The sequence below is a fragment of the Astyanax mexicanus genome, chromosome 20 (genome assembly GCF_023375975.1).
Source record: "Astyanax mexicanus isolate ESR-SI-001 chromosome 20, AstMex3_surface, whole genome shotgun sequence".
Taxonomy (NCBI): domain Eukaryota; kingdom Metazoa; phylum Chordata; class Actinopteri; order Characiformes; family Acestrorhamphidae; genus Astyanax; species Astyanax mexicanus.
The window spans coordinates 19107234-19135058 of record NC_064427.1 but is presented as its reverse complement, the minus strand read 5'-3'; the positions used below and the strand labels follow the sequence as shown (position 1 = coordinate 19135058).

At 38.8% G+C, this 27825-nt stretch overlaps 1 protein-coding gene across 2 annotated transcripts in view; it reads left to right on the top strand.

The window, feature by feature from the left end:
- Nucleotides 1-27825, top strand: part of phf24 (PHD finger protein 24) — a 64512-nt gene that overhangs the window by 18548 nt on the left and 18139 nt on the right. For both annotated transcript variants that reach the window (XM_022681113.2, XM_022681114.2), the window contains exons 2-3: nucleotides 8864-9267; nucleotides 18826-19011. In XM_022681113.2, the coding sequence (XP_022536834.2) occupies nucleotides 8866-9267; nucleotides 18826-19011 (588 nt within the window). In that variant the 5' untranslated portion in view covers nucleotides 8864-8865. The remainder of the gene's footprint in view (nucleotides 1-8863; nucleotides 9268-18825; nucleotides 19012-27825) is intronic.

Genomic DNA, 27825 nt, shown 5'->3' with positions numbered 1-27825 from the left:
TTCCCTTCATTCCTGTCTCACTTGTCCATGGTTGTTCGTTCTTACATCAGTCAGGTTATGTGTTCTTTCGTTTTTTCTAGTCTTCATGTATTCCGTGTTTTATTGTTCCTTGAGTTATTTGTTTGTTTATTTTGTTTTTTCAATAAATTCTCGCACTTGCGTCTGCTCTCCACGTCTCATTGCTGCATTTTACATTTCTTCCTTTATTTACATTGAAATATCCACTATAAAAACGTGTGTCTTAAGAAGATCAAGTGCGATTATTAATCAGTTAATCACTGAATATTGTTGTGATTAATCGGATACATTTTTTTAATCAATTGACACCACAAGTATAAAATCAGACAGATCTGAACTGAGCATCAATAGCCAATTAGGAACTGGCAAACCCAGCTAATGCATTTCTAGAGCATCAGACAGCTCATTCACTTAAAAGTGAAAGGTTTTACCGTGAGTCAGACGTGATCAGACAGATCTACGTCACTGAGGTAGAAAGACTTGCAAACACTGCTACGTCTTTTAGACACGATCAATATTTCATTTAACCCAGTTGGAGGCTGAGCTCCAGCACCCGGTTTAGTCCGCAGGGAAATGCTGGAGGTTTGGATTCAGAGTTTTACTGCAGGCTCTTAAAAGAAAATAAGATTTTAATGTTTAACCAGAGTGCTCACGCCAAGGAGAATCACCTCAGAATTTTTTAACTCAGTATTTATGATTTTTTTTTTCAATTTTTCCACAGTAAAACAGACTCTGTTAGTCTTTGTTTCAACACAGCTCTGATATTTATACTGTTGAGGTACTCATTCTAATGCAGTGTTTTTTATAGACACTGATACAGGGGCTGTATACACTGTAAACCCAGAAGTTGTTTGAACTCAAACAAATTAAGTCTGTTTTACATAAAATTGGATATTTCTAAACAATACTCAACTATTTTGAGTTAGTTGAACATTCTTGGGCACATACACATTCAAACTGAGATCTCTGAGTTGAATCAACTTATAATAACTGAGTTTAGTCTGTTGCCATTAACAGCTTCTTTTCCATTGGCTTCTGTCACAATCGATTTGCATACTGGGTGTGTCCCCCAGTTTGTAGCACTCACCATCAGTGTGTAGTGATTCCCCCTGGGCTACCTTAGGTAAACTTGTAGATCATATATTACGATTAAATGCTTGGTCTCTGTGTTGTAGCTGTAGAACAAGCATCATTTACTGAGCTGCAGTGACTCTGTGTTCTCACTGTGCTCTCAGTTCTTTTAATTCGTTACTATTTTCTTTCATCTACTTTTCTAAGAGTATTTTAAAAAATGTTGAATGAAACCGGAAAGAAGACTAAATACAAGTTCAGGAAAATATGAATTTTAAATATATATGTATATGTATTTGTTAAGTTCATTGTACTTTAAAATTATATTACATGAACTTAAAATTTATTAGGTAATCGGTTACAACAAAAGTTTTGAGTTTAGTCAACTTATCGGGTTTTACAGTGTACAATAAGCATATGTTGAGTAAAAACAACTCTAGGTAATCATTGCAATAAACTTAAACAAATAAGTGTGCAAAAGTTACATTAATTTACAATGTTAAGTTTCAGCTACACCACATTTTGAGTGTCAAGTACTTTTGGTTTGTCTGTTGAACTTAAAAATTAAAGTTTGTTTAACTCCATACAGTAATTACAAATTACTAAAAAAAATGAGTTTTCAAAACTTAATTCATTTGAGGCAACGAATTACCTCAAATGATTTGAGTAGACTTAACTTATTAGGGTTTACAGTGTACATGCCTTACACTGGTGTTGGACGGGGAGGGGATGAGAGACACAGAGAAACAGCAGTCATCCCTCATGTCTAGTTTTTGATTTAAGGTTGTCATCTTTTTCCTCTCTCCTCCCCCTCAAATCCTTTTTTAAACCACAAGCGTTTACATTTTTAGAGCAGACGAGCTGCCCTGAGAGCAGCACTCGAGCTCCTGTGAGGAACACAAGGGTTTATTCTATTTCAAATTTAAATTCAAAATTTTAATTCAAAATGTTAATTAAAATTCAAAATTCAAAAATCCTGCAAGTACTCTGTCTCTGTGTGAACAGAATAAGGAATTGAAATGCATTTTTTTTTATATCTGGGTATGCGTCACTTTAGCCAAAGAAATCAGGTGTGTTCAGGTAAATATCTGGTGTATTGCTATCTTGGTGTTGGAAAACACAGATATGCCACAGCCTGATAAGGACCCTGACAACAGTCAACAGTCTGATGTTCATTGCTATCTTGGCAATGCAGGTGTGCCACGTGTTTATCTCCGCTTATTACACACACAAGGACATGCAGCAGTGCAAAAACCCAACTTTTACATCAACAATAAACAGAATATAAAGTAAAATAACATTACTGTTTCTGTAAATGAGCTGCACCTTTACAGCTTCACAAAATTCAAATTCAAATTTCATGCAAGCATTTTGTCTCTGTGTAAACAGAACAAGAAAGGGAAATCTCGTTTTTTTTTAAATACCTGGATACGTGTGGCTGTACCCAGAGATTCCCAAAAATCCTTTGCTAATATCAGCATCTATATAAAATGATAAAATATGAATCAGGTCTCCCAGTTGAGTCCATTAACTGTAGAACCCACACACAGTCTCTGGTTCTTTTAGTTTCCAATGAACTGACCAAGATTTTCCTCCAGGCATTTTATTTCCGAAGCTAAACTCCTGAAGTTTTTGGCATCAGAGTAATTAGAGTTTTCATTATAAATTCATAGGTTTGGCTGGGAATGTTCTGCCTGTCTCCCGGCTGACAGTGTTAGGAAGAGGGGGAGCGTGCAACGGTTCGGTAGCTGGAGGGAATATTCTGTGGGAAAAGTCAATTTACAGAGAGTTTAACTGAATTTCTGTCGTAATCTCAGAGCTGGCAGAACCGGACCAGTGAGCCTTATGATTCACTTTTGTTTTATTTCATAATCAAACACTCGTCCCACTGAGACCAAATTTTCCATTCGTGCTTCTACCCTCTGCCTATCCTCCTAACCTGGACTGACTAGTTCACACTGTAAACTTAGAGCTTTAATTACACTCCTCAGATCTTTATTTCAGTAATTCAGTTCAAAATGTAAAACTCATATATTATGTAGTCAAAGAAAACCCAAAAATCAGTGTCTCAGAAAATTAGAATATTATATAAGACCAATTGGTACTTTTGTCAGTGTGGGCAGTGTGCCACATCCTGCTGAAAAATTTAAATCTGCATCTTCATAAAAGATGTCAGAAGAGGGAACATGAAGTGCTGTAAGATTTTTCAGGAAAACACTGCACAAACTTTGATATAAACTTGATATCACACGGTGGACCAATACCTCCTGCTCTGCCTCTAAACCCATACATCACCCAGTGCCCCTCCCAAATTACGCCTCCCATTTTTTTAGCCTTTTTCATAATTGAGATGAGGGTGGAGTCAGCTAAAGTCAGGGGGCTTTAAAGTAAAGTAAAGTTCAGCCTATCTGAAACATCTTAAGAAATTTATAATCTTAAGTGCATTGGCAATGTTAACTGTTTTTCTTTTTTTCTTTTTTTTTTCTTTTTTTTATAAGGTAAGAATTCTGAAGGGAAGCTTAATTTGTTATGTTGGACAGGCATAATTGTTGGTGTAATGCTTTCCCCTGTGCCTTTTTAGCCATAATTTTGCTGTCAATGTTTGAAGTGTTTTTTGTATTATGTGATAACGGCTGAATAACTGGCTGAATAAAGAATTATCATCATCATCATCTTCATCATCATCATCATCATCATCATCATCGTCACCATCAAGAACGTTCCGATAAAACTGATGGCTCTCATCAGGACAGCTTCATGTATTGCTTTATAGTCTGAATAACTTCAGTAAGTTAATTTACTATGTAGAAAAAATAAAACTTTGTGTCCAAACTTTTAATTTGTACTTTAAAAGGGCATATATATCTGATTTTGTTTTTGGTATGTGTGTTTGTTGATTGCATTTGGGAAAACATGCATGAATTTGATTCCTCAGCTTCAACTCTCGTTTAATCCAGAGTTAGCCTTTAGCAAGAGCTGCCTGAGCTGCCCTGCCAGTAGCTAGCGTAAGCTAATTTGCGCTAAAGCATGACAAAATGCAGATTTCTCGCTATAAATCACTCAGCAGAGCAGATTCTACAACGGTTCCTCTACCCAGAATGCTTTAGGAGCGCCAGGCTGGGGCTATTCTTAGAAAGAGATGCAGCATTTTGCAATTTATTGATCGTGGCTTAAATCAAACATATTAATTCATAAATACGGGGAGACAGCAGCGGCAGGCGGGGACTCCAGATCACAGCGCTGCTCCCTTTTGTCCGTCTGAGAAGCCAGACAGCCGTCTGTCCGCTGGCCGATGATGAGGACTAGTTTGTGTGAGTGTGAGTGTGTGTGTGTGTGTTTCAGAGGAAAGCTTCACCACAGGACCTGCATTAATTACTGCAGCCGGCTCTGTCTCACACACATGTAGACTGGGTGAGGATCTGAGGCTCCAGAGTGCTTTCACATCTCCGCCGGTAATTAAAGCTGACCGCAGAACCAGCGCTTCTCAGGAAACTGTGCAGATAACAGAGCTGATTGGAGAGAAAAGCTGTATTAAAAAGGAAAACTGGATTGTGAAAATGGGCAAGATAGGCTTCCATGGATGGCAGATGCTTTACTGTCGTCATTTTATTCTTTCAAACTTTACTTTTTTTCTTTTTGCTACCATATCACACTCTTGAGCACATGGCGGGTTCTTTCCTGGCTTGGAAAAGGACAAACCTACATAGTGTTTAATTTCATTAACACTAGCTTTGTAGATTTAACACCATACCAACCAACTGGGATACAATAACAACCATGTAGCAGCACTATAGCAACCACCTATCATTTTCTCTTTTGTTTCTGATTACTACTACACACTCATGGTGTGTTAAAGGGTCTCATGCTTGGACAAATTGACAAGAAAATAGTTCAAGAAAAAATCTTGGTAACACCTGAGCAACCGCCTTATACACAACAGCAACTGGCTATAAGGACAACCTTTAAACGCCCTGGCAACCAATACACAACACAACAACATACACAGTGTTTCATTTTCATTAACATTAGCATTGTAGATTTAACATTAAACAAAACAACTGGGATGCAATAACAAGCACTCAGAAACCATCTAGCAGCTCTGTAGCAACCATAGCAACTAAAAACACTATAGCAAATTATCCTCTAGTTTATAAAATGTATTTTTTCCCTTGTTTTTAAGAATTTAATCCATTAGCGGGTATCTGGTGTTTCTTGAATTGAGCAAAATTATTATATTATGCCAATACAATAAGACATTTTTAGTAGATTAAATCACTTAAAATACAAGTACAAGGAAGTTACAAATAGAGCTTTTAATTTTTTTAATTATATAACACATATACATTTACACTAAGTATGGGAAAAAAAGCCTTTTGCTCATTTCAAGCTGGATTTTTTTTGTCCCGTGCGCTATAAATCGCTAAAATAGGGCCCTTAGTTTTTTTATGTTTTAGGTCTTTATAAGACAAAAATGAGCTCATACTTTACATATTATAACAGATTTCCATCAGTTCTAACATTCCTGAATAAATGCAGCTGATTTTTACGCCCCCACCAGGATAAATAGGGGTCCGGCTTGCTCAGCAGCCGTGCTGGTTTATGTGTTTTGTTCACAGGAAACTGGGAGGCAGACAGATGAGCATCCTATTCAGCTGGAGTTTCCCACAGATAGCTCATTTAACTGATTCAGATTGTGCAGCTGCAGCGAGAGCGGCGCAATTACGACTCCAGCGCAGGAGAACCCGAGAACCAGGCCAAGCAGAAATCTGCAGAGCAGAATCAGGGGCTTCTGAGATCGTTCTGATTGAAACGGGCCATGATGATGGCTCTTCAGCACAGACACTGAGCTTACTGAGACCAATCACATGACCAGAACCCAAAAGACATGGACTGGAGGATATATATGCACATACAGCTCTGGAAAAAAGTAAAAGAACACTTAAGAATGATGAGTTTCTTTGATTTTACCAATTTGAAAATAGCTAGAATGTAATCAAGAGGAAGATGGATGATCACAAGCCATCAAACCAAACTGTACTGCTTGAATTTCTGCACCAGGAGAAAAGGCATAAAGTTATCCAAAAGCAGAGTGTAAGACTGGTGGAGGAGAACATGATGCCAAGATGCATGAAAACTGTTATTCCACCAAATATTGATTTCTGAACTCTTAAAACTTTATAAATATGAACTTCTTTGCATTATTTGAGGTCTGAAAGCTCCACATCTTTTTTGTTATTTCAGCCATTTCTCATTTTCTGCAAATAAATGCTCTAAATGACAATATTTTTATTTGGAATTTGGGAGAAATGTTGTCTGTGGTTTATAGAATAAAACAAAACGTTCATTTTACTCAAACATAAACCTGTAAATAGCAAAATCAGATTCTGAATATGATTCAGAATGTATACTTTAGTATTATACTATAAAACACATAGAACGTTTATTATAGAATTATTATATTGTATATACTGTGGGAATGGTATATGATACACTGTTGGTAAAGTGATAAGTAAAAAGTAGTGGTCTGAGGAGGAGGAGGAGGAGGAGGAGGAGGAGAAAGAAATTCAATTACTGACCTGATGGCCAGAATGACTAGATTTTAGGCCCGTAGAGAATCTGTGGGACTGTAGTGGGAAATGTGTGGAGAATGGACGGTCTCTGAACAGCAGTGAGTGGGAAGCTGTTCCTTTAGATAATTAAAAACAAAAAACTTGAAAATAGGAAAATTTGACAGATCTGATGAATTGTGTAATAGTAGCTGGGATGTTTGAGGAGTATGTGTATTAAAATCTGTAAAATGACCTGGAACAAAAGTTGCATTGCAATTTTCCTAATGGCTCCTAATGGACTCCTGTGATAATCCATCAGATCCACCAGAGTGTGTGTTTTTCAGAAATGGTGGTACGCTACTGGTTACAGGACCTCATCATCAGAACATTGAGCGGTCAAACTGCCTGTAATGAACTTTTTAAAATGAATTATTACTTTTTTATTTCTAAAATTTCCCATTTTTCTCACAATTTAGATTTAGATTTTCCCATCAATTCAGCTGCTTCTCAGCTGTATATGCCCCATCACACAGAGGGTGAAGACTAGCACACGCCTTCTCTGACACATGTGAAGTCAGACTCCGCCTCTTTTTGAGCTGCTGCTGATAGCTGCAGCATTGTCGAGTAGCATCACAGCGCTAACGCTCGGAGGAAAGCGCAGCGACTCGGTTCTGATACATCAGCTCACAGACGCAGCCTTGTGCTGATCCACATCACAACATCTAGGAGCGATGAGGGGTACAGTAGCACCATCTACTGTACCCACCCAGAGAGAGCAAGGCTAATTGTGCTCTCTCAGAGCTCTGGCAGCTGATGGCAAGCTGCATGATCAGGATATGAACCAGCGATCTCATTCCAAACATAGTGGCAGCGGTTTAGACTGCTGAACTACTATTCCAACAGGACAATGCTCATCCACACACTGCTGTCATCTCAAGAGCTTTGAATACAGGAATAAAATCGATGTCATCTATTTAATCTACTTATTTTAGATAGGTGTTTGCTCAGGTGTTTCCAAGATTTGTGCTTGTACTGTACACCCATACATCCAATCCAAGCCTCATTACCCCTGCTTTTACACTGTTCTCCCATATAAACTACTCTTCTAAGCCGTACACACTGTCCTTGTCTTTCTTTGATGTGATCTGTGGTGTGAAGCTTTTATTTTTACTCCTCGTCTGACTTTATCTAATCTTTTTCGCTTCACGCTGTCTGGTGTCCTTTTGGTCGCATATGCTTTTGTACCTACACATCTCTCTGAAACAAGTCATCTCTAATAGACTCGCTTTTGTGGCTTCAAACACTGTCGGGCTCGCTGGTGTCTGAAAAATAGACAAAAGTACGGCTGCTACTACTGTGCAACTTAAACTACAATGTATAGTACCAGGCAAACGTTTAGATACACCTTATATTCAATGGGGTTTCCTTATTTTAAAATGTTCATCTTTGGAGGTTCTTCATGTATGTCAGCTTATTAATGTTACAGAATAGGAGCCAATCAGCCATGGATATTGGATAGTTTTTCTTCAGAGAGTAAAGAACCAGGTTGAGGTTTAGGTGAGACAGTAAGGTGAAAATAAATGATGGGATTTCATGATGGGGTAGTGCACAATAAGACTCTGTGGTGCGACCTAAGCTTTAGTTCTTCATGGCTTTATTTTTTCCTCTTGAATTACTTTAACTTTTATATTTTTCAGTAGTTTTGAAACCAGTACTTATACTGCAATCTTTTACTTAAATAGTAAAAAGCTTAAGTTGATACTTCTTCAACTTCTACAGAAATACAGAAGTATTTTATTAAACCCTACTATCTATAATATACTTCTACCTACAGACTCATGAATGGAGATGCTTTTGAGCCATATATAGTTTCCATTAGATTTGTAGCTTCAGAGCAAAACTAAAGAAGCACCAAGCAAGTCATGGCCAGATAACTGGAAAACTACATTTTGGGATGGTGGGAAACTGTGAAAATTAGATTTTTGCTGACCCAGGACTTCTAGCACTTCCTCCAGCTCTCGACGTCCAAGTGCTAAAGATTAGCTCCTTCAAAATTCAATCATCCAGCTCTATTTCCAGCACTGTTCTTTCCCAGTTAACAGGCTGGCACCATGGGCATGAAGCTCAGATAAAACAGGATTTTCTGCTGATTCTGATTCATATCACTCAATTCAAATCATCCCCATTTGTTCTCTCTTATTCTGTATTTCTCTCTCTTTCTGCAGTCATGGGTGTTCTGATGTCCAAGAAGCAGCAGGTGGAGAAAGTGCAGAAGTGCAGTGTGGTGGTCTCAGCTTTCCGCGAGGGTCTAAAGAACCAGCCTAGCTCCACCCAAAACGGTGCTGAAAATGCCGGAGACGAGGCTCCAGATCAGCCGGAGTCTGAAGACTCCGGACGTAAAGCAGAGGAGGGTAAACCCGGGCCTTCATTTGCCCAGTCCACATCAGCCCCGCCCAGAGAGGAGAACAAAGCCAATCAGGAGGCCTGGGGCCGCCTCCGCGACGGAAAAGGGGTGGAGCCTGAGGATTTAAAAAAAGCCCATCAGCTCACGCCCCCTGCGTTCGTTCGGCCGAAAAGACAACCGAACGACGACCAGCCGGTACAGATAGAGCTGGACCAGAGAGAGCAGGTAGGAATATAAAACAATCAAATTAAAGAGCTTATACTGTATATCCTGGAAAAATGTGGGCTCCGCCCACTCACAATGAAGTTATACAGAGTGTTTCAGCTTCAAACTGCTTTCTGAAGGAGGGCACCCAACATGCACTCAACAGTTTGACACCATTTTTCTCATAAAAATGTGAGAATATGATAAACAGGACCATACAGTCTGAAGTTATAAGGAGTGTTTCAGCTTGGAGCGCTTTCTAAATCAATTCCAACAAACTGCAGCCAATCAGATTATTTAATTAATTCATAATCATTCATTATCATAATTTAATTATGCACAATACAATCTTAAAGGCACCAAAACATAAACTGTTTATTTGAAGAAAAAGACAGATAATGTTGAATCATGAAAATGTATTGACTTTTTTTAGTGGGGTTAAAACCAACATTTAACATTTAAAACCTCTAATCAATGTTTTTAACCCCCCTCCAGCCTCATGTTTAATAGAATGTCAGTAGAGACAGATGATAAATATCACGTTCAAGCATGTTCAAGTGACAGAAGCTGTAAAGGGCTATGATAGTGATATTTGTTAGTTTACCAAAAAAAAAAAAATAACACACCTTGGCTGGATTTTCTCAGTCAGCTTTATGAGGTAGAGTCACCTGGAATTCAGGCTTTCAGTTAACAGCTGTGCTGAACTCATCAAGAGTTAATTACTTCAATTTCTTTTGAGAGCATCAGTTGTAAAAATTGTGAAATGTTTGAGGAAATGTTATGATGAAACTGGCTCTCATTAGGACGGCCCCAAGAAAGAAAGAGCAAAAGTTACATCTGTTGCACAGAAAAAGGATATATATATATATACTAAAATAAACACTAAAATAAATCAAGCATCTCATATAATTGTTCATAATCAAGGTAAAATATTAAATTGAATGATTTGAGGTCATACCTACAGGTACTATTTTTAGATTTTGAACCCACACTAGGTGGAGCTTCAACTAAATAACGTCAACATAAAATAATATGGGTCCTTTTAGGTCTGTGCTCTCCATTAATTATGAAGATACAGAGCCAGACGTTTACAAAACTTTCACTCGCCTTAATGTTTGAAAGTGTTATTTCACTAAAAATCCTCATTATTGAACGAATAAATGAACGAATGAATAAATAAATGCAATTAAAATTACATAAATGTTCTGGGGTCAGTCTAATGAAGCCTAAACAGCAGTAATTATAAAATAAACAGCAGACCAACAAACGCTCAGAATTCACACTCTAAACAAAGCCACTTGCACAGATGGGCTGCCATGGCAACCACCCGAGATCCTGCTCATCCTCCTTTTCACACTCCTGTCAGACTCATCCCTCTCTTAACCTGAGTAAATGCCACCCGGCGCACCGCTCCTCCGACCGGGCAGCGCTCAGGAGCCGTGATTCATATCACACCCAGACCAGACCTGCTCGCCATCACACACACACACTGATCCCAGACCTGTTTAGAGAGAGAGAGGGTGTGTTTGTGTGTGTGTGTGTAGTATAGGGGAAGTTCTGCTCCTTCAGGAGATACTGGTGACTTTTATCTCCTGCTGTTTATTTCCAAGCAGCTCGTGGGCAGAACCTGTACAGAAGCCCAGACTGAGAGAAAGAGAGAGAGAGAGAGAGAGAGGAGAGAGTGTGTATGAGAGAGAAAGAGAGAGAGAGAGAGAAAGGAGAGAGTGTGTAAGAGAGAGAAAGAGTGTGGAAGAGAAAGAGAGACAGAGAGAGATAGAGAGAGTGTGTATGAGAGAGAAAGAGAGAGAGATAAAGAATATACAGAACAAGGGACAGAATAAGGAGGATGCGCGAAAGTGTGTGTGAAAAACAAAGAGAGAGAGGGACAGGGTGCGAGAGATAGCGAGTGAGAGAAAAATAGAGTGAGAGATAGATAAAGATAAAGATAGAGATAGATAGAGAGATAAAGATTATATAGAACAAAATGTTTGTGTGAAAGAAAGAGAGAGAGAGATAGATAGATAAAGAATATAGAACAAGGGACAGAGAGGCTGAGAAAATGAGAGAGAGAGAGAAGCGAGATAGTGACAGAGTGATTAGAGAGAGAAAGGAAGAGGGAGAGAGAGAGAGAAATACATGAAGAATATAGAACAAGGGATAGAGAAGATGAGAAAGCGCAAGAGAGATTGAGAAGCGAGAGAGAAGTGAGAGAGAGAAGCGAGAGAGAGAGAAGCGAGAAACAGAAAGCGAGAGAGACAGAGAGAGATTGAGAGTGAGAGACATTGACAGTGTGTGTAAGGAAGAGCGAAAGACAAAGATGGGTGGAGAGATAAAGGTAAGAGATGAGAGAGAAAATGGAAGGAGGAAAGGGAAGAGACAGTGGATGTGAGAGGGTAAGAGAGAGAGAGTAGTAGAGTGAGAGAAATGAAGAATATATAAGAGGGATAAAGAATATAAAACAAGGGACAGAGAGGATGAGATGTGTGTCAGTAGGTGTGAGAAAGAGTGAGAGATAAAGATGGGTGGAGAGATAAAGGTCACTAACGGGAGAGATATAAACAAAATATAGTGAGAACAGTGTGGAAAAGGGAAAGATGTGGGCAGAGAGATGAAGGAGAGAATGAATATAGAGTAGGAAGGATAGCGAGAAGAGGAAGAGACACACTAGGAGAGATAAAGGTGAGAACAGCGAGAGGGAAAGGGACAGAGAGAGTGAATGAAAAGGAGGAAGGGAGGGAGGGAGGCAGAGAACCTATAGAACAAGGGAGAGAGTAGATAAGAGACATAAAAGAAAAATGGACAGATATAGCTAGTCGTTTACCTCCATTCGTTTTGGACTGTCATTTTCTTACAGGAAATATCTTGTCTCTCCATGAATTAGCTCTTATAATAAACATATAATATCTATATTTAACTCCTAATCCTGAAGAAGAGGCAGAAACAAGAGATGAACTGAGAGAAGAGAGAAAGAAAGAGGACAGATAGAGAGAGAGATAAAAGTGGGCGAGTTGTGCTAGCGTCCGGCTGATTAATACGGGTCAGTGAGGCTGACCGTGCGCTGCTGGTTGAGAACCCTCCACACTGAGGCTTTGTTTACTCAGCCGAGCTCTCTGTGGAAACGGGAGCGAGCGAGGGGCTCCTCGCCCTGCACTCCTTCACTGGGAGGGTGGTTATGAAACAGGTTGCACAAAAGTACAGTCGTAAGTACAGAAGTGTAAAAATACCAGGTGTTGTATTGTATTGTCTAGAGGGAGCTGGGACTGTTAGAGTTAGATTTTTATTTTAGTCCAAAAAATGTAAAAACCCACCTCACTAACACTCTAAACCACGTCTACAAAAATGCTAATCACTGATAGCCTCCATACGTAGAGTTGTTCATTTATTCACCTTTCATTACAGGCACTTTGAAAGCCTAGCGTTATGTTAATCAGGTCTTGCAACCAATGGTGGTACCTTTTCTGAATGCACACTCTGGTGTGCTACTTCAGCAGGACAATGCTCGTCCACAAACTGCTGATGCATCAAGAGCTTTAAGCCTTGAAGACACTAGAAGATGCTATATCTTGTCCAGTTGCATCACCAATAGACTTATTCCTGATTAAAAATGTGCAGAATGCTATTAAACACACTATCAACGCTCCCAACCAAACCCCACAATCTGCAGGAACTGTATGAGAATATTAATATTGGAGCTTTGTGAATCTCCATTAGGAACCTCTACAACTCTTTACAATGCTGATATGTACTAAGACATGTTGCAGCATTACACATGCATTACAGTGCGTGTGACTATATCTACACTGATGGGCGTGGTGGACTGGAACCGAGGTGTCTTTAGGAATATTTTGCCAATGCAAAACACAGGTGCACCACAACCTAGACAGACATCAACACTCAGACGTTCATTGCTGCCATGGCAGTGAATTGTCAACACAAGCGCATCCTCAACTCACATACACCCCCACTTGTTCCGCACACATGAACACATTGTGAACACAGTGCACAAACCCAACATTTACATCAACAAAAAAACAGGATAAACGAGCGTGAATGAGCAGGTCAGTTTCCTCTGATTATTTAAGAGAATTAGTACATGCCTTTTGTACATTTTGAGACGAGCAAGAAATACTTTTCCTGCCTATACAGCTCTGGAAAAAAATAAGAGAGATCACTTCAGTTTCTGAATCAGTTTCTCTGATTTTGCTATTTATAGGTATATGTTTGAAAAAAAAATATTGGCATTTAGACAAGTTTTAAGAGTTCAGAAATCAATATTTGGTGGAATAACCCTCTTTTTTAATCGCAGTTTTTGTGCATCTTGGCATCATGTTCTCCTCCACCAGTCTTCCACACTGCTTTTGGATAACTTTATGCTGCTTTACTCCTGGTGCAAAAATTCAAGCAGTTCAGTTTGGTTTGATGGCTTGTGATCATTCATCTTCCTCTTGATTATATTCCAGAGGTTTTCAATTTGGTAAAAGTAAAGAAACTCTTTGAAGCATTTTTTAAGTCGTCTCTTATTTTTTCCAGAGCTAGTCTCTCTGCCTGTTTAAATTAAAAGTTAAAAGTGCTAAAACTGAGAGTTAGAAGAGTTAGTTGGCCGTCTGTTCTATTTAGGACTCGGTCTGGTTCAGGGCTCAGGGGGAATCGGGGGTAATTACATCGGCAGGCTGACACTTCTCACCTCAGTGAAGGTGGGCCGCCGTTCTGGGACAAACAGGATCTCAGGACTCTGGCAGTGAGGATGATTCGGCGAGAATCAAGGTGACTGTGACCGTTTCAGGCAGCCGGATCAACCCAGAGTGGGAGGAACGTCTTTCAGACCCACATTTAGAGTCTGATCCTGCCCTGCTTTAGTGGCCGAGCCTGAGGGAGGGAGAAAATATGATCCTTAGACTCTACTGTCTTAAAAAATAACCGCTTTATAACGCTTTGTAACACAGCCCGTGTTTTAGAGGGTAAGTACTGTGTAGTTACAGGGTAAGAACAGTAAATCACTAGTGTACACTACGTAATACAGCCCCGCCTCTCCCTGTTGTTTCTGAGTACTTAGTGAGTAAGTACTGTGTACTTATAGAGTAAGAACAGTAAAAGTCAGAAGAGGTGTGGGTTCTTAACAATTAATATAAAACCTTGTGGTTTATGTGTATTAATTAATACATTTTCTTTAAAATCTCAGCATTCCTGATTGTGTTATTGAAGATATATAAATATTATTGTATTTTAGTCTTGACATTTCAAACTATACGTTTTCTTCCTGCTCCACCCTGACTGTTAATAGCTGCTCCACCCTGACTGTTTTAATAGCATAAATTAAAGGTAAATAAATTGAGGTAGTTTGAACTATAATGAACGTAATGAAAAAAATAAATAAGTAAAAAGCTTCTCTGGTGAGCTTTTGTTTACATACCTCCCCTGTCTCTCTCTCTTTATTTATATGTGGAATCAACCTGGAGCCCATGAACAAAACCTTCTTGTTAAGCATGACCATGTTATCTGAACAGTAACAAAAACCTATAGTAGCCTATAATAATGACACAAAAATAATTTAATCATGACCATTTTCTGTAAAATTATAACAATGTAACAAGTAGTATTACTCTAAGTAACAAATAAAAACAAATAACAGGATTCTGGTCCTTTAAAGAAGGTAATTCACTAATTATAAAGTTTAGACATAATGTTCAACTTCCTCTTACCCTTTTTTAGGAGAGTTTTTAAAGGTTTAATGACTGATATGTTTACTCTGTCTGCACTGACGTGACGAGACGCCGGGTGAATAGTTATTATTTATTGTATATTGCAGGCAGGATTAAACGATAAGGCATCTGAAATCCAGTCACACACTGTTTGACAGCAGTACAGCGAGTGTCAGGATTAGGGCAGAATGAGAAATGTTGGCTGTTTTGTGGGAGGCTAATTGGAATGCTGATTAAGCTGACATTAATGAGGTCAGCCAGTTCTGGCATGAAGAGCATAAAATAATATAAGCAGCCATTACACAAGTAGCAGTGAGTTTATTTTACAGGCTAAACGCTGCAGCTGAGCGTGCTCCGGGGACGAGGCCCGGGATAATGGTGGCAGGCCTTTGATCAGCCTGATCTCGCACTGTTTATTATTTATTACATCTGACTGCAGAGACGACGGAAGATATACATATTAAATGCCAATTAGTGAAGATATGAAAAATGCATAGGCGTGTTGTAATGCGGTGATCTGTCATTTTATTCAGAGCAGACCCGGTATCAACCAAACATAGTATACAGATCATAAACCAGTAAAACAAAATACATCAATAAAAGATTCATTCATTACTTTATCACAGCCTGTAATATAAAATACAGACTGATATAATAATCTGTAGATTTGGAATGCTGTTGGAGGCAATATATTTTTTCATAATCGTAAAGATATGTTCAGACAGACAGACATATGGATGGATGGATGGATGGATAGATAGATAGATAGATAGGGTGGGAAGGATGGTGGAAATAGATAAATAAGTACACGAAAAGATCAAAATTATAGACGAGTCAGTAGATAAATATGTGCATTGATTAACAGATTCTTTCTGTGGATTAATTCTGTGGAAAATATGAATAAAATATTACAACAAAAATGTAAAAAATATTGAAAAAGAGTTTATACTGATTTTTGTTGGAGTAACAGCCAAGCTAGATAGATAGATAGATAGATAGATAGATAGATAGATAGATAGATAGATAGATAGATAGATAGATAGATAGATAGATAGATAGATAGATAGATAGATAGATAGTGTGGGAAGGATGGTGAATGGATGGATGGATGGATGGTTGGGTGGATAGATGGATGGATGGATGGATGGACCTGATTGCTTGATAGATAAATTGACGGAAATAGATAAATAAGTAGATGAGAAGATCAAAATGATAGACAAATCAGTAGATAAATAGGTGCATTGAATAACAGATTGGGGAGAAGAGTGTTAGTGTGGTCAGGATGTTGGATGATGCTCAACTCCCCAACTCAGCTCCAGAGAGTCCTATTCTATTGGCAGTACTATTCTACCATTGTACCGCAGGGACAGTATAAGCTGTGCATGTGCAACCTGAAGTTAGAAGGGGTGTCCACAAACATCTGGACACATAAACACAGTGTACAGGCTCTTCTATTCATATTTTAGCCTATTTCTAAAAATATTTCTAAAGCAAATGATCAGAATAATACAAATTGCCCCAATTACAGATGGTACAGTACTCCAGCTCAGACTGTATAGAGTCACACTGCCGTGAAATTACTAACTTAAACTGAGCAGCAGCAGCAGATCCAGCACAGCGTAGCTCAGCTGAGAATATCTCTATATTTAAACCTCACCAAAGCAGGAGGGTTAATGGAGTTTATGAAAGTTTGATTATGGAAATACAAGTTCATATGAGGGTCAGAGAAGGCAGTGTGTACACTGCTCTTACTATACAGACATGGTGCATATTTCTGTCTGAAAAAGGAAGGCAGCAGGTTCAAGTGTTGGATTGCAATGATAAAATTTTCGCAATATAAGGCACACTGGATTATAAAGTGCACTGGATTTTAAAGCACACTGGATTATAAGGCGCACTATCAATAAACGTCTATTTTCTGTTTTGTTTGTTTTTTTCCTACATAAAACGCACTGGATTATAAGGCCCATTATGCAACACTAGTAAGGAACAAAGGTGTCGCCATGTTTTCCTTTTAATTCAGCTGGTCTCTCCACTGGGTGGAGCTAAGCTACTTAGCTAAGTTAAGTAAACACTGTAAAACTGTATTTCTTATATAAAACATTTTCTCTACTGAAAACTGTTTATTTGGGTCCATATAGCACATCTGTTTATTTACAGTAAGCTTAGATTTCCACTATGGCTGGGTGCAGCAGCATTAGCATTAGCAGCTAACTGCTAGCGCTAGTCATCATCATCATCAGCGGTCACTCGTAATCGAGTATGACTATCCTCCTTCTTAATCCTTGTGAGTCTTCAGATGGGCGTAGAGGCCGATTCTGGACCCAATTATTCTTGTACAATATGGACAAGGGAAAGTAGCAGTAGTAGGTTTGGGTCTGGCCTGCTTGGATGTTGCTCTCTCTTTTCTAAGTCTGTGTTTGACTTGTGCAGCCCGGCAGAGGTCATTGTTATACAGCGCAGCACCCTTTTGTACAAGATTTCTCCAGCTCACCCTGTCTTTTGCAGTGTCTTCCCAAGATTTGAGTTCTATGTGGCAATTTTTTTAGATTGGTTTTGATGTTGTCCTTAAATCTCTTTTTCTGGCCTCCAGGCTTCCGTTTCCCTTCAGCTAGCTGAGAATAGAGAACTTGTTTTGGGAGGCGAGAGTCAGGCATGCGAATAACATGCCCAACCCACCTGAGTTGGTTTTGAGCAATGGTGGCAGTGATGGTGGAGATATGTGCCTCCTCCAAAACGCTGGTGTTAGTGCGTCGGTCCTCCCATCTAATCCTCAGTATTTTACGGAGACATCTTTGATGATATGTCTCAAGTGCTTTTAAGTGCCTACTGTATGTGGTCCAGGCTTCTGACGCATACAGGAGGGTAGGTAGCACCACTGCTTTATAGACCAATATTTTGGTTTTTGATTGGAGGTCGCGATTCTCAAAGACTCTTTTCCTTAGTCTTGACAAAGCCCTACTTGCAGCTAGCGGTTATTGTGGTTAGCGGTTAATGCTTTTGTTGTAATTGAAAACCTAAGAAACAAAGAAAAGTTCATGTAATATAATTTTTAAGCACAGTGAACTTAACAAATGTACGTGTATATACTCATATATGTTTTAAATTAAGATTTTCCTGAATTTATATATTTTATTTACAAAATTATTTTTCTCAAGTACTTAATACTACATTGATTTTAGTCAGAATTGCATAATAATATAATTTCCGCCAACTTAACCAGAACACAAAATATAGTACAAATATAGAATATTATTATTTTTTTTGTTTTATCAATTGCTTTGCATTATAATTCTACTTTGAATTTCAAGGTATTGTATATTTAGTATTTAGTCTTCTCGTTGATTTCATTCAAGTATATTTTTTAAATACTTATAGAAAAGAAGATGAAGAAAGAAAATGCTATAGAGAGAACAGTACTGAGAGAATAGCTCAGAAAATTATGCTTGTTCTTACAGCATACAACACAGAGGCCAAACAGTTAATCATAATATATATGATCTACAAGTTTACCTAAGGTATCCCGGGGGGAGGGGGGGGATGACTACACACTGACGGCCAGTGTCAGAAAATGTTTGACACACCCAGTATGCAAATAGATTGTGCCAGAAACCAATGGAAAAGAAACTGCCGATGGCAAAACAAACAGTTGATTCAACTTCAAATGTAGCCAGAAATGTTAATTTTTTACATAAAACAGAGCAACATTTCCATATATAGTGGCTTTGTGGTCATTGTACAGATCTCCATCATTCTAGATAACCAATTTCCTCTGCTTTATATCGCTCTAAAGCACACACTTGGTATTGAGAATGGTGATCTTACGATTTGTAGTGTTTTTAGTTATTGATCTACAGTTTCTTTTCTTTACTTCTGACAGCCGGTGAATGATGAGATGTGTGAGGTGTGTGAGGTGTGGACGGCGGATGACCTGTTCCCGTGCCGGACGTGTACCAGGGTGTTTCACGACGGCTGCCTGAGGGAGATCGGGTACCTGCGGGCCGACGCTCTGCAGGAGATGAGGGAGACGGCGCACACCACCACGGGCTGGAGCTGCTACTACTGCGTAAGTCTGTGTAACAAATACACTGTGGAACTTAAAAATGATGAGTTTCTTTGATTTTACCAAATTGAAAACCTCTGGAATATAATCAAGAGGAAGATGGATGATCACAAGCCATCAAACCAAACTGAAATGCTTGTCTTTTTGCACCAGGCGTAAAGCAGCATAAAGTTATCCAAAAGCAGTGTGTAAGACTAGTGGAGGAGAACATAATGTCAAGATGCATGAAAACAACTGTGATTAAAAACCAGGGTTATTCCACCAAATATTGATTTCTGAACTCTTAAAACTTTATGAATATAAACTTGTTTTTTTTTCATTAAAAAAGCTCTGCATCTTTTTTGTTATTTCAGCCATGATTTAGGGCAGCTTGATTTAGGGCAGATTGAAAAAGTATAGATTGCACAGTTCGAAATGGGCAATAGGAATGTATTAATTCTATTAATTAATCATAACAATCGGTTTGGGTGTAACATGAAATAAACCAATCAATGTGTCACTTGCTCATCATTCCCTTTAAGAGCCAGGTGCGCTCTGTTCATCTTTGGCGGATTGCTATTTTAACAGCACAGCTACCTGCACGTGATCAACACTTCTCAGCAGAGTAAACTGACCTACTCGCTGCACTTGGTGCACCTGTTTTGCCAAGATAGCGATGAAGGTCAGTGGAGCACCTATGTTTTCCGCTGCCAAGATAGCAGTACGCCACGAATTTACCTGAACACACCTGATTTTCAGACCACCACGCCCGTCACAGTGTAGATACATATTCAGAAGCACCGTTGCTATTTAAACGCACAGACAGAAAAAAGTGAAAATAGACTGCTGGCCAGGTGTAAGATAGCAATGAGCATTGCAATGCGCCTTGTGCAGGGTGTAGACGTATTAGACTTACTAAAGTTTTTGCTTAATTGCTCCACATTTAAGGTAAACCTTAAATTCTGTAAAACTGACAAATCCAAAAAAATCTATTTGCTTCTTTTTAGGAGTGTTTTATCCTCTTCAGTAACACAGATGCTGTAAAGTATCGTAGAGAATTGTATTGTGATATATTGAATATTGCTGAATCATAGTATTGTGATATAATATCGTATCGTGAGATGCCTCTGAGAGAACACTGCTTCTGTTTTCTTCTCATTGTTATAGTGCTGTTGCTACAGTACAGCAGGTACAGCAGGTACAGTATATCTGAACCTTCTTCAGCAGCGCCAGACTCTCATGGTTTAAACCAGTGTTCCTCTGGAAGCGGAGGTTAAGGAGGAAGATGAGTGTGTGCTGGATTATGGTGTCATGTTGGAGGGTTTGTACGTGTCTGATGGAGTGGTCTCGCTGCTGCTGCCACTGCTGCTGCTGCTGGAGGTTTGTAAGCTGTGTGTGAGGAGTTGGGCTGTCAGACGCTGCCAGCGTCCTTCAGACTGAAGCACTGGGCTTATCTCGGGCTGGCAGGCTCAGGCTTAAACCCTTCCACAGCCTGCTGTAGAGCGTGCAGCTGGGTTTCATTGTGTGGAGGACTGGGAGGACGGGGAATTGGCCGCACTCGGTACAGGCGTGTCTTCAGTGTCTGCACATAAATTCACAGGAGCGTACACTGTTCTCTCAGAACCCCAGAGGGTCTAGATATAAAACAAAAGCCTGGGATGCGTGAGAATGTATTGCTTAGAAAAAGAACTGAGGACTGGTCTTCAAACAAATGGGCTTCCATTACCATTCCACTGTATCTGATTGTTAAGAGTCCCCATAATGTTTTCTCTGGATCACACAGTTCTAAAATGTTCTCCACCATTTCCACTGTTCTAGAACATCCTCACACTCACATTGTTCTTACATGTTCTCCTCTATTTACATTGTTCTAGAACACTCATCTAGAACATTCACTCTCATCTAGAACACTATCTCCCTTTTGCAAGGTTCCAGAATGTTCTCCACTTTTTGTTTTGTGTCAAACATTTTATTACATGCACACTGTTCTAAAATGCTCTTAACCATTTACACTGTTCTTAGATGTTCTAATCCATTTAAACTGTTCTAGAACATTCTCTCTTCCAAACACATTCTAGAATGTTCTTCACTTTTTGTTCTGCACTAAACACTTTATTACATGCACACTGTTCTAGAATTTTAGCAACCATTTCCACTGTTCTAGAACTGAGGACTGGTCTTCAAACAAATGGGCTTCCATTACCATTCCACTGTATCTGATTGTTAAGAGTCCCCATAATGTTTTCTCTGGATCACACAGTTCTAGAATGTTCTCCACCATCTACATTGTTGTAGAACAATCCGTTACATTGATAGAACAGTCTCTCCCCTTTAAGAACATTCTAGAATGTTCTTAACCATTTCCACTGTCCTAGAACATCCTGACACTCACAATGTTCTTACATGTTCTCCTCCATTTACATTGTTCTAGAACACTCTTCTAGAACATTCACTCTCATCTAGAACACTATCTCCCTTTTGCAAGGTTCCAGAATGTTCTCCACTTTTTGTTTTGTGTCAAACATTTTATTACATGCACACTGTTCTAAAATGCTCTTAACCATTTACACTGTTCTTAGATGTTCTAATCCATTTAAACTGTTCTAGAACATTCTCTCTTCCGAACACATTCTAGAATGTTCTTCACTTTTTGTTCTGCACTAAACACTTTATTACATGCACACTGTTCTAGAATTTTAGCAACCATTTCCACTGTTCTAGAATAGTATCTACTTTTTTCACTTTTCTTAGATGTTGTTCTAGGATGTTCTCCTCTATTTACATTGTCCTAGAACATTCTTTTATTAACGTTGTTCTAGAATTTTGTCCACCTTTTGTTTTATTTTTAATTAACATTTTATTACATACACACTCGTCTAAAACATTCTATATTATTTACCCTGTTCCAGAACATTCTCCATTTGCATTGTTCTCCATTTGCATTGTTTTAGAACACTCAATTACTTTCACACTCTTCTAGAACATTCTCTCCCTTTTACAAGGTTCCAGAATGTTCTCCACTTTTTGTTTTGTAGTGAACATTATTACATGCACACTTCTAGAATGTTATCAACCATATCCGCTGTTCTACAATATTTTCTACTATTTACGCTGTTCTTAGACTGTTGTCCTCCGTTTACATTGTGAATTTACATTCTAGAACACACTTCTAGAACATTATCTCCCTTTTGCAAGGTTCCAGAATGTTCTTCACTTTTTGTTTCGTATTGAACAATGTATTACATGCACAGTGTTCTAAAATGTTTCTAGAATTCTCTCCTTTTAAAACTAGAACACTCTTCTAGAACATTCACTCTCTTCTAGAACACTATCTCCCTTTTGCAAGGTTCCAGAATGTTCTCCACTTTTTGTTTTGTGTCAAACATTTTATTACATGCACACTGTTCTAAAATGCTCTTAACCATTTACACTGTTCTTAGATGTTCTAATCCATTTAAACTGTTCTAGAACATTCTCTCTTCCAAACACATTCTAGAATGTTCTTCACTAAACATTTTATTACTGGCACACTGTTCTAGAATTTTAGCAACCATTTCCACTGTTCTAGAATAGTATCTACTTTTTTCACTTTTCTTAGATGTTGTTCTAGGATGTTCTCCTCTATTTACAGTGTCCTAGAACATTCTTTTATTAACGCTGTTCTAGAATTTTGTCCACCTTTTGTTTTATTTTTAATTAACATTTTATTACATACACACTCGTCTAAAACATTCTATATTATTTACCCTGTTCCAGAACATTCTCACACTCACACTGCTCTTAGATGTTCTCCATTTGCATTGTTCTAGAACACTCCATTACTTTCACACTCTTCTAGAACATTCTCTCCCTTTTACAAGGTTCCAGAATGTTCTCCACTTTTTGTTTTGTATTGAACATTTTATAACATGCACACTTCTAGAATGTTATCAACCATATCCATTGTTTTAGAATATTTTCTACTATTTACATTGTTCTTAGACTGTTCTCCTCCGTTTACATTGTGAATTTACATTCTAGAACACTCTTCTAGAACATTATCTACCTTTTGCAAGGTTCCAGAATGTTCTTCACTTTTTGTTTCGTATTGAACATTGTATTACATGCACACTGTTTTAGAATGTTTCTAGAATTCTCTCCTTTTAAAATGTTCTAGAATGTTCTTAATTTTTTGTTCTGTTTTAAACATTTTATAACATACACACTGTTCTAGAATGTTTTCAACTACTTACACTGTTCTAGAACATTATCTCCCAGTAGCGTTTTTCTTGACTGTTCTCAATTACTTACACTGTTCTAGAACATTCTCACACTCACAGTGTTCTTAGATGTTCTTCTCTATTTACACTGGTCTAGAACACTCTCCCATTAACTATGTTATAGAATGTTCTCAACCATAAACACTGTTCTAGAACATTCTTTCCCATTTTCACTGTTCTAGAGCATTTTCTCTCCCATTAACACTGGTCTAGGTTGTTCTCAACTGTTTCTCTAGAATACTGTTCTAGAATGCCCCCCTCCATTTACACTGTTCTAGAATATTCTCAAACACACACTGTTCTATGCTGTTCTCTACATTTACACTGTTTGTATACCTACAGGTACACACTTTTTTTTTTACAATATTCTCTCACATTCACAATGTTCTAGAATGTTCTACAACATCCACACTGTTCTAGAAAACTTTTTTCTCATTCCTACTGTTCTTAGACATTCTTCTACATTCACATTCTTTTAGAATATTCTCTAGCTTTTCATTGTTCCTGAACACTCTTCTATGTTCACATTGTTCTAGAACACTTATCCTCTAATCACAGTATTCTTGGATGTTAAACTAAACCAATTAAACAAACATGGCCCCCTACTTGTCATTACGCAGAATAAGGTGGATACTCATTGATACTCAATAATTGGTTCGTAGAATTGCAGAATTCCTCTATAACCCTTTTGTGTGACATGCCTGACAACCAAGGGGAGTTGGATTTCGGCACAGCGCCACTTCCTTTTCTTCTTCTATTCTCAGAATGAATGCTCTCAAAGGCAACTTTTGGGTAGTGTACCTCCTGGTGAAAGATAAAATAATTAACTGCTATATGTTTTCCTACAACACTCTTCTTGGCACAACACCTGTTCTTTTTCTTCTATTATTGTTTAAGACCTGAATCAACTAAACAAAAAATTCACTCTGCAGATGAACCAAAACATGGTTAAAGTTCAGTAGATCCAGATCAAGACCATTTTTCTTTTGGTTGGACCATATGTTGGTGGTTGATGGTGCCATTCACACCTGCTACTTTAGTTTAGACCAAACATGGTAGATGTGAAAGCACCCTGAAAAGGTCTTTATTCACACACCTGTTCACGTTCCCCCAGTTCCCCTCAGCTTTTGCAGTTTTCAGGGCGCTTTCTCACCCACCAACATGCTGCTCCACATGTTCCACTACAAACAGCGATTAGCGGCTGTGAGGCGGCGCTGCTCGGCAGCGTGTGATTGTTATGTTAGAGGCGTCTGGCACGTGTTTCCTCCCAGGACTCATTTCACAGCTCATCTGTCTGCTTTTCTCACTCCATATTCAGCGCCTCCTAATCCCCTGAGTCTTCCCGCGTCGGCCTGAGGCTACATCATCGTTCGGCTGCAGCTCTCAGACATTGGTCCGGTCTTACACCCCGTTTTCCCTCGCGGCGTTCCGTGTTGTAGCTCTGCTGGCAGGAATTAGGTGAGCTTCACCTCGGATCGAGGCGGAATGACGTGTAATCGACGGGACTGCGGCAGAGCACCGGCCCCAGCGAAAGGACAGCCTCGGTCGGTAAATCAGGGGGAAAAGACTCTTATCGGAGTCGTCACATCGATTTCAGGCAGTAGGTGTTGTTCTGGCAGCTCTTTCCAGTCACGGATGATGTAACTGCTACCTTTAACACAAATTTAAGCGTGACTCGACTTCCTCAAAACACAGCCGCACCCTCTACACCGGCCGCACCACCGCGCACTTCATCTTCTTCATCTTACGCCTGTTAAACATTTCGCTGATATGCTCATCAGATATGCTTTTCGAGGCTTTCACGCATCAGCAGGTACTGCTCTCAATCTGGAGAAAAGTATAGAAAGCAGAAACACCCCAGGCTCTTAAAAGGGCAGGCTCTCATTTTAGATTTTCTTGTGTTTTTTTTTTTCTGTTTGTTTACTACATTGTATTACTAATTGCATTGTGTTCCTGTGGAGCCCCTGAAGGGACATGGAGTATTTTTTCATGTAAAAAGTGGTGAGCACCACATACTAACTGGTGAGAACTACATACTCAATGGTGAGCACCAGATAGTGAGTGATGAGCACCACATACTAACATATCATACTATACCATACCATACGACCCAATACCATACTATACCATACCATACGACCCAATACCATACCATACCATACCATACCATACCACCCAATACAATACCATACCATACCATACCACCCAATACCATACCATACCATACCATACCATACCACCCAATACCATACCATACCATACCATACCACCCAATACCATACAATACCATACCATACCACCCAATACCATACCATACCACCCAATACCATACCATACCACCCAATACCATACCATACCACCCAATACCATACCATAACATACCATACCACCCAATACCATACCATACCATATCATACCATACCACCCAATACCATACCATACCATACCACCCAACACCATACCATACCATACCACCCAATACCATACCATACCATACCACCCAATACCATACCATATCATACCATACCATACCATACCACCCAATACCATACCATAACATACCATACCACCCAATACCATACCATACCATATCATACCATACCATACCACCCAATACCATACCATACCATACCACCCAATACCATACCATACCACCCAATACCATACCATACCATACCACCCAACACCATACCATACCATACCACCCAATACCATACCATACCATACCACCCAATACCATACCATACCATACCACCCAATACCATACCATACCATACCACCCAACACCATACCATACCACCCAATACCATACCATACCATACCACCCAATACCATACCATACCACCCAACACCATACCATACCATTCCACACCATACCATACTATACCATACCACCCAATACCGTACCATACCATACCACCCAACACCATACCATACCACACCATACCATACTATACCACCCAATACCATACCATACCATACCACCCAACACCATACCATACCACACCATACCATACCATACCATACCACCCAATACCATACCATACCATACCATACCACCCAATACCATACCATACCATACCACACCATACCATACCATACCATACCATACCACCCAATACCATACCATACCATACCATACCACCCAATACCATACAATACCATACCATACCATACCACCCAATACCATACCATACCATACCATACCACCCAATACCATACCATACCATACCATACCACCCAATACCATACCATACCATACCATATCATTCCATACCACCCAATAACATACCATACCATGCAGGTTCAAAAGAGTGTTCCTCTCTGTATTAAACCCAGAGATAATTCTGCGCCTGAAGGCCTTCCCCTTCACTTCTGTACCCAGTGTCAAGAGGGTCCGGGCTGCTGCGATAAAACCGTGGATCCCCCAACACCCCCTCATAAACCCCCCGGCACTAAACTCTATAAAAGCCTCCATTAGCAGAATGAGCGCCCGGCTGAGGAGGAGCTTTTAATATCAAAGAGACCTGCCTACATTTGATCTTCACCATCCTCTCACCACAAACTCACCCGCCCTTTACCCCGGACCAATTAGCCGCCCTGATTATAGACCTGTCTTCATATCATATTCAACCACCTCTTTTAAAGAGAGAGAGAGAGAGCAGACGGGCGAGAGAGAAGTGAAGAGAAATATACAATAGCTTAAGATAATGTGCTTTTAAAAGCTGTTGAAATTATCTTTGGAAAATGATGGTTAATTATTCTTTTTGTCTCCGTTCAAGTTCAACATTGGTTTCCCTTAATGTTTGATCTCAAATCTCCTCCTGTTCTATTCGTTTTACGTATATTTAAATAAAATTTACCTTTTTAATATTTTGGACTCAAACTGAAAATATGAAAATTAAGTCCAGAGGTAAAACTGCCTGTAATATATATATATATATACATATATACGTATATATATATATATATATACGTATATATGTATATATATATATATATATATATATATATATATATATATATATATATATATATATATGTATATATGTATATATATAGCTAGCTCTGGAAAAAATAAGAGACCATGATAAGTTTCTTTGATTTTACCAAATTGAAAACCTCTGGAATATAATCAAGAGGAAGTTGAATAATCACAAGCCATCTAACCAAACTGAACTGCTTGAATTTTTGCACCAGGAGTGAAGGCATAAAGTTAACCAAAAGCAGTGTGTAAGACTGGTGGAGGATAACATATCAAGATGCATGAAAACTGTGATTAAAAACCAGGATTATTCCACCAAATATTGATTTCTGAACTCTTAAAACTTTATGAATATGAATTTGTTTTCTTTGCATTATTTGAGGCCTAAAAGCTCTGCATCTTTTTTTTTTTATCCATTTCTCATCTTCTGCAAATAAATACTCTAAATGATAATATTTTTACATGGAATTTGGGAGAAATGTTGTCTGTATTTTATAGAATAAAACAACAATGTTCATTTTACTCAAACATATACCTATAAATAGCAAAATCAGAGAAACTGAAGTGGTCTCTTAACTATTTTCAGTGCTGTAG